Below are 13,592 nucleotides of genomic sequence, written 5' to 3' on the forward strand. Positions count from 1 at the left end.
AGTGAATACAGGGATTTATATGAAACAAATCATAATAGCTGCGAAGCATAAGAAACAAATAAGGCAAAAAGAGATCCTACTTACACTCAAGGTCTTTATGATTTCCCCATTGGATATTCCACCCTGTAGCTCAACATTACAATCTCATTATTCTCATGCTCAACACATCGATTTACACATATTCACATTGTCGCTTTACTCTGCTTGGACTGTTTCTATCGATGCAATATAAGTTTTTTAGTGCGTTGAGTGAGCCTTGCTCCCTGGACGAAACTAGGTTAAACTTCTAGTTCTTTAATCTCTTGCTGTGGATCAATTCGATTCCTTGCATGCAGTCTTGCCTTAATTGCATGCAATTCATTGACAACATCTTCAATCTTCATTCTCTCAACAGGAACTTCAACAGAGCATGCAACACCCACATTAGTGAATGAAACCAAACAATCCAACATATTACAATCTATGTTCTGATCTCCTATTATTTTTTGACTTTTCTCTTTGATTTGTTCAAGCAATCGAAAATCGAAAATCTCCTCCAATTTTTCTGGCAATGACATCTTACAATAACTATGGAGGCTCATCTCATCATCAAACATGTCATCTGTTGGCCTCTTTCTAGTGATCATCTCCAAGACGAGAATCCCGTAGCTATAGATATCGCCTTCAGGGGACGTCGAACCACCCATTCCATATTCTACAACGATACAATTACACAATACAAATAAAACATGAAAAGAACGTCTAAGAAACAAATTAAATGATTAAAATGAAGTAAATATATGTTTTCACAGCATAAATACAACATAAGATCAAAAGATATGAAAATTACCCGGGGCGAGATAGCCTATTGTCCCTTTAATGATTGAGGAAATTGCTTGCTCATTATCCAAATTACTTGCAACATCAAAAAGGAATTTAGCCATGCCAAAGTCACCAACGTGTGCAACCATGTCGTCACCAAGTAGAACATTGGTTGGCTTTAGATCCCGATGAACTATTGGTGTTTGACAACGATGGTGAAGGTAATCTAATGCATTGGCCACATCTATAGCAATGTCTAACATTTGAGCAAAGTTGAGATGGTGTGATGAGTGATCTTGATCATGCTCATGATGAAGCCAGCTCTCTAAACTTCCGTTTGCCATGAATTCCAGCACTATAGCCTTGAAATCATTGCCTTGGTAATCTATGCTTGAGCAACAAGTTATCAACTTGACAAGATTCCGATGTCGAACATTTCTTAAAGCCTTGCATTCAACTGCAAAACTCTTTACAGCCCCAAGGTTTTGAAGATTCAAAACTTTGATTGCAACAGGGTTTTCTTGTTGATCAAGAAACCCTTTATAAACAGAACCAAAACTACCCTCACCAATGATGTTCGAGGTTGCGAAACCATTCGTGGCTTGAACAAGTTCCCTGTAAGAAACTTGCATCAAGTTAACTGGCTCCAAAGTCAAAGGGATCATCTTTTTTCCAAAGCGTTTTCGCCAACAAAGGATAGAAATGAACGCAACCGAAGCCAAGGCGAGCGAAAGGCTAATAACGATAACGATGATGGATTTGGTCGATAAACCATTTCGTTTTCCCTTTTCTGCCTGGTTCAAGCATTTTGGAAGCTCTATTTCAGGAATTCCCCCACAAAGATCCTTGTTCCCAGCAATAGAGAATTGACTGATATTTTTGAATACCCCTTCTTCTGGAACTTCACCCTCTAATAGGTTGAAAGAAAGGTTTAAACTCACCAAAAATGGAAGATTTCGAAGCTCAAGAGGTACTGTGCCAGACAAGTTGTTACTGGAGAGATCTAAGCTTTCGAGACCTCTTAGAGAGGCAAGAGATTGAGGAATGCTACCATGAAAATAGTTTCCCTGCATGTGCAAGATTCTTAGTTCAGAAATCTCACCAAATCTCTCAGGAATTTCGCCTGAGAAGTTGTTGTTATCAGCATACAACTCTACAAGATTCTTGGAGTTACTAACACCTGATGGAAAGCTACCATTGAAAGAGTTGTGGGACAAATTCAATGTAACCAAACGTTCAAAACCAGCAACCAGTTGATCCGGTATGCCACCACTGAGTTTATTGGTTGAAAGATCCATTATCTGCATGCTTTTGCATTTCTCGAGCGTCAACGGAATCCTTCCTTCAAAACTGTTTCCATTTAAATAAAGATGAGACAATAAAGACAGATTGCCAATACAGGATGGGATTTCACCGGATAAACGATTCAAAGAGAGGTCGAACCGTCCAACATTTCGAAGCTTTCCAATTGAAGTCGGAACTTCGCCTGTTAACAAGTTTTCCCCTACATGAATCTGTGCGAGTTTAACAAGATTGCCAATTCCTTCAGGAATATTTCCTGAAATCTGATTCCCTCCTATATAAAGAGTTTCAAGCTGAGTTGATAAATTTGCCATTGAATCTGGTAATACCCCACTAAGCTTATTCATATGGATGGCCAAAAGCTTCAATCGACTGCAGTTGGTTAAAGAAGAAAGGAAATCCAAGTCTCCTTCTTCCCCATTCCCAAGCTCGTTGTAATTAATGGAAAACAGTTCAAGATTCTGAAACTTTCCCATATCTCCAGGGACTAATCCACTGAAACCATTTGAATGGATATCAAACTGTTTCAAGCTAGAGATATTAGTCACTGCTACTGGAATTCTCCCACTCAAGTGGTTGCCTCCGAGATGTAGTATCTCAAGTTCCGGAAAAGCAAAACCCAGTTCAGGTTCAAGGCCACCATGTAACTTATTTGTACTCATCCTAATCTCTTTCATGGCGGAAAGATTGTAAAACGAAGGAGGTATAATTCCAGAGAGGTTATTTCGACTAAGAACAAGTATTTTCAAGTTTGATAATCTGCCTAGAGAAATGGGTATATTACCTTCCAAATGATTATTCCCAAGTTGGAGATAATCCAAAGATGAAAGGTTTCCTAACGAAGATGGGATTGTGCCAATAAAATCGTTGCGGGCAAGAGAGAGTTTAATCAGATTCTTCATAGTATCCCCCAATTGAAATGGAATTTTTCCGGTAAAACTGTTGTCACTTAAATTAAGAAATTGCAGGTTGGAGCAATTGTTGAGCTCTACAGGGATGTTACCCTGGAGATTATTGCGACTTAGATTCAGTGAACGAAGCTGTCTCAAATGGCCAAATTCCCTGGGAATATTGCCTTTCAAGCTATTGTTGAAAAGGTTTGCCTCTCTCAGGAAACTTAAGTTCCCTATTGATGGAGATATGATGCCACCGAGTTTGAGACCAGGCAGGCTCAAACTGATGACCCTTTGCTGCTGCTGACCGCATCCAACACCTTGCCACTCGCAAAAATGGAGTGAAGCATTCCATGAAAGTAGCGGACCACCGTGAGAGCCACCAAGAAGCTCATCTTTCAAAGCAAGCAATGCTAGTCTGTCTGTTTCGTTCCCCATGGCCGCCATTGCAGGTTTGAAGGACATAGACGCCAAGGTGATTACTGCAACAATGCAAAGCAGGAATTTGATACGTGATTTCTCCATTGAATACATATGAAACTGATTGTGCAGTCGAAAGTTAAAACTCTCTAGTTGAATCGTAATCAAACTAACGTGCTCCTTCTTTATAAGCAAGTAAAAAAGGAGTCAATCCATCAAAATAATTAAAAGGAAAATTATTGGCAAGACATTTCGTCAGAGCTCAACATTTAGATGCAATTGCAGGGAACTGAAAATTCAACACCAGATTCAATATGAAACCATCTAATCTTCACCTTCACCTGCATGAATAGCATACAATATATTTCTTTGGTCCATGGGTCAAAATCATTGTGTTGGCGTGAATTCAATATGAAGCCATCTAATCTTCCTAACCTATAATTTTTGACAAAATCTGTCCTTTTGCCTTTTTTCAATAACGGCCTTCTTACCATGAAAATATTTCATCTATTTTACGTTACAGAAAATAATTAGTTTGAAAATTGTAGCCTTGAATATATTTTTAGTTCTGCAGGGGTTTGAAAATATTTTAGTTTTTTTACTCAGGTTCAGGTTTGGTTGGAATTTTATATGTTTTATTTTTGGGAAAACTACAATTTGGTTCTATTTTGGTCACTCAACTATTAATCTTTTCAATTTAGTCATTAAACTTTTCAAATTAAATATTTTAGTCACTCTTTCTGTTAGTTTCCATCATATAAGTGATGAAAAACTGACATGGGCTTTTCATTAGTCTAATAAAAATTTATCCCTTCAATGTTTATACACTTTATCAATTTGATCCTAAATATAAAAATTTAACAAATTTAGCCTTCAATATTTACAAAATTTGATATTTTAGTTCTAATTCTAAAATCATCAACTAACTTCGCCTCAACATTTACAAAATTTGTCAATTTAATTCTAATTCTAAAAATTTCAAAAAGAAAAAAATATTGTTTAAAAAATTTCATTTTATTCTTTTAGCTCACCATTTGATTTTTTGGGTGATCTAAAATCCAAATTAAAGCAGGAAGCGTATAACCAAGGAACAAATTCATTCATATATTTTCTTTCCTGAGTTAAGGTAATTTTAGCAATTTTAGTTTTTTTCTTTTACTTCAAGTTTTGTATGCTTTTGACTCTTTTTTTGGGGTAAACTATACTAACTATTCTTAAACTTTGTTTAAAATTATATTTCGTCACTCAACTTTCAAAAGTTACATAATAGTTACTAATTTGATCAAATTGTTACATTTTGTCACTCAATTGTTAACTCCCATTAGAAAAGTAATGTTGCACCTTAATTCAAAGGATTAACAGCTAGTTTGATCCCTAAGCTATAGTTAAATTCATTTTAATATTTATAAAATTTTCTTAATAATAATTATAAAACAATTAAAAATCTTAAAATAAATAAAAATCAAATTGCAGCAAGAAAAAATCAAGAGTTTTGTAACTAATTTTTCCACATCCAAACTCATCAAAAATCAATCTTTGGCCTTTCAGAAAAAAAAAATTAAAATTAAATACTCATTCACTTTGACCCTACTTGGTTTTTTTTTATTTGCTTTGTTGTTTTATGCTTTCTTCGTTTTCTTTTTCTTTTCCTCTTTTTCATGCAGATCAATGCCAGCTTACTCTTCTCAAATCATTAAAAATAATATATATTTGTTATATTTATAATTAAAAGTGAACTCTTGACTTGAAATTTAAAAGAAGAAATGGTGGGTTTGAAGAAGAAGAGCACTTTATATTATAAATTTAAAAAATCCAATATTCCAAAATTGAAAGTTACTTAAAATTCAATCAATCTAGTAATTGAAGTTACAGAAATGAAATGAAGGGTTCTAAAAGAAATATGCTACTTTGTATTATAAATCGGTGTCACGTGAGCATAAACTACTGGTGTTAATGCGGAGATATCAACCTGAATGATAGAATTCAAATTCAAGTACTAATTAAATACTTTTAAACAAGTTTAGTGGACAAACTACATATTAACTTGTAAAATAATTATAAATTAATTATAAATCCAATATTAGTCCATAAATTCATCACCCCTTCACCTACATGATGACCATAAAATATCTTTCTATCGTCCGTGGGACAAAATTGAGTATCCACGTTGTGTACGCGAGAATTCAATATGAAAGCATCTAATCTTCACCTTCACCTGCATGAATAGCATACAATATATTTCTTTGATCCATGGGACAAAATTGAGTATCCACATTGTGTTGGCGTGAATTCAATACGAAACCATCTAATCTTCCTAACCTATAATTTTTGACAAAATCTGTCCTTCCTTTTCTGGTATAAGACAAAATCTGCCTTTTTTGAATAACAGTCTTCTCTAAAATACATGTTCTATTAATCCCCAAACATGCCCTTACTACGAAAATTTCATCCATTCTAAAGAAAAAAAGTCTTAGCTTGCAATTTATGTTATAGAAAATAATTAAGTTTGAAACCTATAATCTTGAATGTTGATTCTGGTATTATTTATATTTCTAGTTGTGTATAGTTTGAAAATATTTTGATTTTCTTTTACTCAAATCTGTATTTATGTTTTATTTTGGGTAAGCTACAAAAATAGTCATTGAATTATGTTTTGGTTTTATTTTGGCCACTCAACTATTAATCTTTTCAATTTAGTCTTTAAACTTTTCGAAATTAAATATTTTAGTCATTGTCCCATTAGTTACCATTAGATGAATGGCAAAAAAATGACGTGGACATTCTATTAATTAGATCCTAAATAATTAGAGTATGGAATAAATTTGAATTGCAAAACTTTCAAATATCCATGAAGGGTATTGATACCAAATAGAAAAAGTGTCGATACTTAAGTATCGATATGGTTTAGGCATTCTGCCAATTTTGAAAACCCAAACATTATCAATCGGTATCGATTTTTACAAAAGTATCAATCGGTACCAATTTAGCATTCTGTTTGTTTTGAAAATCGTTTATTTGGTCAAGTACCGATTCCAAATGCCAGGGTATCCGTCCTTTTTGTCAGATTTGATGAAAATTGCTTTTTAGAAAACAATTTCGATTCAGTTTCAAAAACACTTATTAATTTAACCTGTTTTAGGAAAACATCAATTTTAATTTAGTTATCTAGTTCTTCTTATTCTTATTCCAAAGTTGTTAGAAAATCATATTTGATTCGTTTTAAAATAATTTAACAATCGTAAATTTCTCAGTCATGTTTGAATTTGATATTAAAACGTGTAATGCTAAATCCCAAAGAAAGCATCCATATGAAAATCCCAATCCAAGCCACAGTCTATTAAAAACAAAGCAAAATTTGATAAAGTTTATAAAAATAGAGTTTAAAATACTTTTGTTCAAAGCTGTCAAAAGTGCTTTGAATGTCGAGTCCGAATTCTAATCTCAAGAGTTATTTGGAAAAGAGGGAAAACTAAAGGGGTGAGTTATAAAGCTCAGTGTGGCCTTAGCTCAAAGACAGATAAGTACGTAAATAGTTAACATAGCATACAAGCTTGCAGGAAACAGTGCATAAAATGATTAGTCTCACGGTAATTTTTTAGCAAATATTCAATATGCATGATTAAAGGTTCAATTTCTTACCCATCCATCTGCTACACTCCACAATAATAGTTCTCTAAAACTCATCCATCCCTACACACCAAACAATATTTTGCGGTAGTCCCGCCAATAAAATGATATATTTGATCGGTGAACCGATTTGACTTTTAAAACTTGCACTTCCTCCTTTAATAACCTAATTCTTGTGCAACATAATGGCATGCTATCAATATAAAAAACAATAACAATTTTAACATGTTTTTTCATGCAAATGGTAACAGTTTATTGATTAAGGAGTAATAGTAGGTAGGTATGTATTAGTAAAGTTTACAGATTTAACACAGAATCAGAATCATACACATATTCAACACTAATGTTTTAGAAAATGGAACCATAGTAAATCTGAACTTACGATTTTCTGACAACTTACCCATAGATGCAACTCTTTCAGATCTGATCACTCTCATCGCAATCAGATTCATAGATCAGGTTTATTCAATACTCATAAGGAATTAAAAACAACTAAACATGCATTTAGTACTTACACAAATTACTTAGTTAAGGCACACACATTCACCCACAAACTCTTGTGACACCCTTACTCCTCTGATGAATTCATATGGTTCAAATCTGATTCATTCTCACCTAGATCCGGTCTTTCAAATGAAAATAGACACACAATCAGAACACAATAGCATTCAGAGGCAAGGATTTTGGAAAGAATTAACAAAAACTGATTAGATGAGATAGAAGGGAGTAAATCGTAACCCTGTTACAAGTTCAAAATAAGAGTGTAATTTATACAAGGGTCTCATTTACCAATCTACATAAAAAAGTAACAGACCTAATAATGACAATCCTAACACCAATTGTGATTTGAATGAGCAAAGGTAATTGACAAGAAAAGAAAATCGACGGCACGGTACAATGTAAAGTGCAGTTGTGGTGATGTGTCGCGAAACTAACTAAAAATCTAACTGAGGCAAATGCACCTATCAATTAATAGTATAGCTATGGTGAGTAAAGATGTCGTTCCCATGAAGACTAAAAGTACTAGTAATTATCTTTTTTCTATTATTTAATCGAATAAATCAAGTGATTGATTAAAAACTAAAATTAACTAAATTATTACTAACGAACACGACAAAGAACAAAATAGGAGAATGATTGAGTAATAACCAAGAAGCGAAACAATACCCAATAAAGAATCCACCTAGATTTCATCTATAATTATCAATCTAAATTATGCAATTCATTTACTTAGTATCTTGATCCGTAGAAATACCTAAATTATGTTAATATCTCTTTCGAGAGTAAGAGCAATTGACTCTAGGTTGATTAATTAAAATTTCTTTCTGATTAAAATCTCTATTATCACATTAACTCAATCTATGGATTCCCCTATTAGATTTGACTCTAATCCGGTAGATTTATGTCATCTTATTTCTAGGATTGCATGCAACTCAACTCAATTGCGCAATACCTACTCTTAAATAGGGTCTATTCCTACTCTAATTTAAGCACAAATATGGATCAATAATCAAGAAATATCAAACAAAAAATTAAGCACACATAATTGAGAACAAGATCTAAATATTTATTGCATGAAATAAAAATCAAAAGACAAAATCCATCATAGGGCTCATCTCCCCTAAGTATTTAGAAAATTAGTTCATGCTTGCAAATAAAAATAACCAAGATACAATATAACTGAAAGAACTCATGAAACTCATGATAATATCCTGGGAAATCAACTGAGAATCTTCAATCTTCACAGAAATCTACTTCAGAATCGACTTCAATGGTGTTTTTCGAGTTGTTTTCTTAAGTATTCTATGACGGCTATCACATCCCGAAAACCGGGTTAGAAGAAATTGGGTTAGTGAAACTCAAAGTAGCCATGTTCTGATTTTTTAGTTAAGATTGTGAAATTAGTTAACTAATTTGATTTGGTTCAGTGGTTAAATGTTATGATTATGTGTGTGAGGTTTTGAGTTCGAATACTTTTCCTTGTATTTTTGCTATTTTTGCCTAAACCCCTATCTTTGAATATCTAATTTATACATTATTTATGCTCAACTAATAACAATGACGAGCCTAGTGGTTCAGTGGTAAGGCTTCAGCTTACTTTTTGGTCTTGTGTTCAAATCCCCATGTGCGCATAGTGAAAATTATTTTTGTTTCAAATTCTATAAAAAAAATTGATGGTTAAAATTAAGATTAAAATAAGTGATTTTATTTTGTAAATTATCAAATTTCTATTTTCCCTCACACAGTAATCGTCCACTATTCCCTCACCCCTTTCACTTTTTTTCCATCGCTTTTATTTTTATTCTTGTGACTTGCAACTAATAGTTATTCAGTGGCATCTCATCAATAAACTCTTTAGCTGCCTCAGGTGTCTTATTATTCAATGTTCCGCCACCTGCTACATCAATTAATTGCCTAGTCGAGGGATTCAAACCGTTGTAAAATGTTTGAACTTGTAACCACAAAGGTAACCCATGATGAGGGCACCTTCTCAGAAGATCCTTAAATCTCTCCCATGCATCATATAATGTCTCCAACTCAATTTGAGAAAAAGAAGAGATGTTGTTCCTCAACTTAGTTGTTTTAGCCGGTGGGAAGTACTTCAATAAAAACTTATTAGTCATTTGATCCCAAGTTGTGATAGAACCCTGTGGAAGTGAATTCAACCATTGTTTTTCCTTTCTCCTCAAAGAGAATGGGAACAACCGTAAGCGTATGGCATCGTCAGTAATGCCATTAATCTTGAATGTGTCGTAAATCTCTAGAAATTTAGTCAAATGAGCATTTGGATATTTATCTTGCAACACATCAAACTGAACATATTGTTATACCATTTGAATTGTGTTCAATTTTAGCTTAAAATTGTTTGTAGCAATAGTCGGTCTAACGATACTCGATTCAGCCTTAATCAGAGTGGGCTTAGCATAGTCAAACATAATACGATGAGTAGGACGTGCAGAAGGTTGTTGATTATTTAGATTATCTTCCATCTCCGCAATAATATCCTCTTCCTCTTGATCGTTTATTAAAGTTTGTTGACTTTGTCTTGCTTCTCTAACTTCTCTCTGATTTCTGAGAGCAGTTCTTTCAATCTCACTATCAGAAATTAACGGTTCCAATGAGTTTCTCTAATCATAAACCAAAAAACCCTCTTAGGATTAGACAAACGAAAAATTAGAATGTAAAATTAAATTAAAAAATATTAAAACAAAAATAAAAAATGGCTAAATTAATAGAAATAAAGTTTTTCTAATATTTTAGTCCTCGGCAACGGCACCAAAAACTTGATGCGTCGCGAAATTAACTAAAAATCTGACTAAGGCAAGTGCACCTATCAATTAATAGTAAAGCTATGGTGAGCAAATATATCATTCCTACAAAGACTAAAAGCACTAGTAATTACCGTCTTTCTATTATTTAGCTGAATAAATCGAGTGATTGATTAAAAACTAAAATTCACTAAATTAATTACTACTGAACAAGACAAAGAACAAAAAAGGAGAATAATCGAGTAATAACCAAGAAGTGAAACCATACCCATGAAAGAATCCACCTAGATTTCATCTGTCATTATCAATCTAAATTATGCAATTTATTTACTTAGCATCTTGATCCACAAAAATCCCTAAATTATGCTAATATCTCTTTCGAGAGTAAGAACAACTGACTTTAGGTTGATTAATTGAATTTTCTTTCTAATTAAAACCCATATTATCACATTAACTTGATTCATGGATTCCTCTATTAGATTTGACTCTAACCTAGTAGATTTATATCGTCCTATTTCTAGGATTGCATGCAACTCCACTCAATTACACAATATTTACTCTTAAATAGGGTTTATTCCTCTTTTGATTTAAGCACATCAAATATGGATAAATAATTTAGAAATATCAAACCAAAAATTAAGCACGCATAATTGAGAACAAGATTTAAGTATTTATTGCATGAAATAAAAATCAAAAGACTAAATCCATCATAAGGTTTATCTCCCCTAAATATTTAGAAAATTAGGTCATGCTTGCAAATAAAAACAACCACGATACAGTATAACTAAAATAAATCATGAAACTCATGATAATCTCCTGAGAAATCAATTAGGAATCTTCAACCTTGACAGAAATCTGCTTCAAAATCAACTTCAATGGGGTTTTTTGAGTTGTTTTCTTGAGTATTCTATGACGGCTCTCTCATTTTTTTTTTGTCATATATACGCCTTAGAATGCCCAAAAACCTAAAAATCATGTTTTACAAAGTTTGGTATGCAATTTCGTGTAAACGACACAGCTAACCACATGGTCGTGTGGTAGCCCGTGTGGCTCTTGTAACTTGCTCCGATTTTATGGTTTTCACTCGTTTTTCGCTTCTTTTGCTCCCAAATACTCTTCTAAGTATAAAAACATGAATTTAAAGGTTTATGAGCATAAAATTCACAATTTACATCAAATAGTCATCTAAAAACGCATTAAGAACGAGGTTAAAATATGTTACTTTTAGCACTTACCAAAAAAGATAAAAAATGTGGTGGTAACAACGGTGGTGAGAAAAGTAGCAACAACAAGGAAGTAATACAAGGTCGTAGTTTTGGTGGCCGAAAGGAAAAGAAAGTGAAAAGAGAAAATAAGGAAAAGAAGAAAACAGTGCAAGAGAGAAAATGAGAAGAGAAAAAAATAAAACGGCTAGGGAAAATGAAAAAGAAAAAGAAGGGGTCGGCCACAATCAAAACTAGGTTTAAATACCTAGGGTTGGATGGCACACTAGGGTTTATTACACTAAAATTTATCAAGGTATCATACTTGATAAAAAGGTATTGATACTCATGTAAGTATCGATACAGTTTTAACACTTTAACGAATCAAGCCCAAACAGAAGCTCAATTGCACAATCAAACAGAAAATTAAAATAAAACCAATTGTTACATATTTAACTCAGAAATTTAACTCATATTTCGGGGAATGACATACTAAGCATTTGTATGGTTACTCTAGTTGTTTTCCTTACTAGTAGATCAATACTTTGTGGAACTTGTCGAGTCGTATCAACGTGAAGCACACACTATCAATAAGACGATAGAGTTATACTCATTTTGAGTCTAAATATTGTAGCACGTATATAGGGTCACCTTGATCTGCAAATGGTAATTTTTGGATGATTAACCACAGCTATTGTGATTATGGTTGATCTTGTGTAATATGCTTGCCTTGTGACTTTTTAATGCTAGCATGAGTGATGATCTTAATTTTCTATGATTTGGCATGTTAAAGGTTATAAAGTGAGGTAGTTTGGTTAACCAATTGGATGAAGGGTTTGGGAATGGTATGTTTGAATGTTATGATTGAAATATAGTTAGTTTATTCTTTTATTTGGTCCATGCTAAGGTTATGTTACTTCTTATACTCAAATTGCATAGGTATAAATGTCATAAGCTTGAATTGGTATAAATTGGTATGGAATGATGGTGTTTTGATTGTGGATATATGGAAATGGTATTAGTCATGCACGAAAATGGTTTAGGTTGAATTGAGTTTGTATAATGAACTATCATAGGTGTAGGGAGGTCAAGTTGGGGCCTTATAGCTAACCCTTGCATATCTTATGTTTGCTTGAAAATGTATGGAATTGGAACAAAATGGACTATTGTGAACATCATGACTTCACACACTGAATGTCGCGACACCAGGCTATCACATCATGACGTCCTCTAAATGATGTCATGACGTCAACTCTATAATGTTTGAAAGTTATATAATTTCATCCTTAGGTTAGGAAGTTGCTTACTATCTTTAAAAGGTCGCGACACTAACCTTTGAAGTCGCAACGTTGAACCCCAAGGTCGCGACATCCATCAGGTATAGTTTGTAAAACTTTGCAAAATGGTTCTTGAATTGTGAAGCTTGTATATTGTATTAGAAGTTGCAACATTGATCCCTTGATGTCGCAACATCAACTTGAAAACTTTTAAAAGTGTTACATATTAGTCCTGCAACAATCCTGGGTTAACAATAAAGCTTTTGTAAACTCGTATAAACCTGATTTATAATTTGATATTATATAATGGTTTGGTAATTGTATATTTAAAATAAATTATTGTATTTATGGAATATATGTTTTGTTTAACTGAAGCTGCTTAGATAACTATTGTGGTATCCTGTAGCTCAAATCCTAAAATTGGGTCGAGCAAGACGTGTTACTTAAGGTGTTAGGTTGAATAAAATTGTGATATTTATTACGCTTCTTTCTTGTATTTGGTAAGGGTTACAATATAAGTGTTATTTATGAATGCACCATCTTAACATTAATCTTTTAGTTTCATATTTATTTCATTGTTTTCACTATGTTTATTATATTTTCTTAGAAACACAATTATATTTATAAATTTTAAAATTAATATATTTTAGTATAATATAACTAAAATTGCATTTAACTAATGTAATCAATTTTATTCAAAGTAACAATAATTTGACAATAAATCACAATTAAAATATATATATAATTCAAAATAATCCTAATCTAATTCTTCTTTTAGAGAAAAATAATCATTAATGTACT

General features: G+C 32.7%; 2 protein-coding genes and 1 non-coding gene across 3 annotated transcripts in view; 1 reads left to right on the plus strand and 2 right to left on the minus strand.

Annotated features, from left to right (window-relative positions):
- Nucleotides 1-13,592, minus strand: part of LOC105770963 (chorismate synthase, chloroplastic) — a 36,570-nt gene continuing 22,978 nt past the window's right edge. The window contains exon 11 of the mRNA XM_052631485.1: nucleotides 1-123. Within this exon, the coding sequence (XP_052487445.1) occupies nucleotides 16-123 (108 nt within the window). The 3' untranslated portion in view covers nucleotides 1-15. The remainder of the gene's footprint in view (nucleotides 124-13,592) is intronic.
- On the minus strand, nucleotides 135-3,671 carry LOC105767578 (probable LRR receptor-like serine/threonine-protein kinase At3g47570). The gene is made up of 2 exons (XM_012587145.2): nucleotides 830-3,671; nucleotides 135-694 (listed from the first exon to the last, which is right to left on the minus strand). The coding sequence occupies exons 1-2, from the start codon at nucleotides 3,528-3,530 to the stop codon at nucleotides 279-281; spliced, it is 3,117 nt and encodes a 1,038-aa protein (XP_012442599.2). The 5' UTR covers nucleotides 3,531-3,671; the 3' UTR covers nucleotides 135-278.
- Nucleotides 9,513-9,619, plus strand: LOC128041537 (small nucleolar RNA R71). Its single transcript, XR_008196546.1, has one exon. It is a non-coding gene; the product is annotated as a small nucleolar RNA R71 (small nucleolar RNA).

This window comes from Gossypium raimondii, chromosome 5 (genome assembly GCF_025698545.1).
Source record: "Gossypium raimondii isolate GPD5lz chromosome 5, ASM2569854v1, whole genome shotgun sequence".
NCBI lineage: Eukaryota > Viridiplantae > Streptophyta > Magnoliopsida > Malvales > Malvaceae > Gossypium > Gossypium raimondii.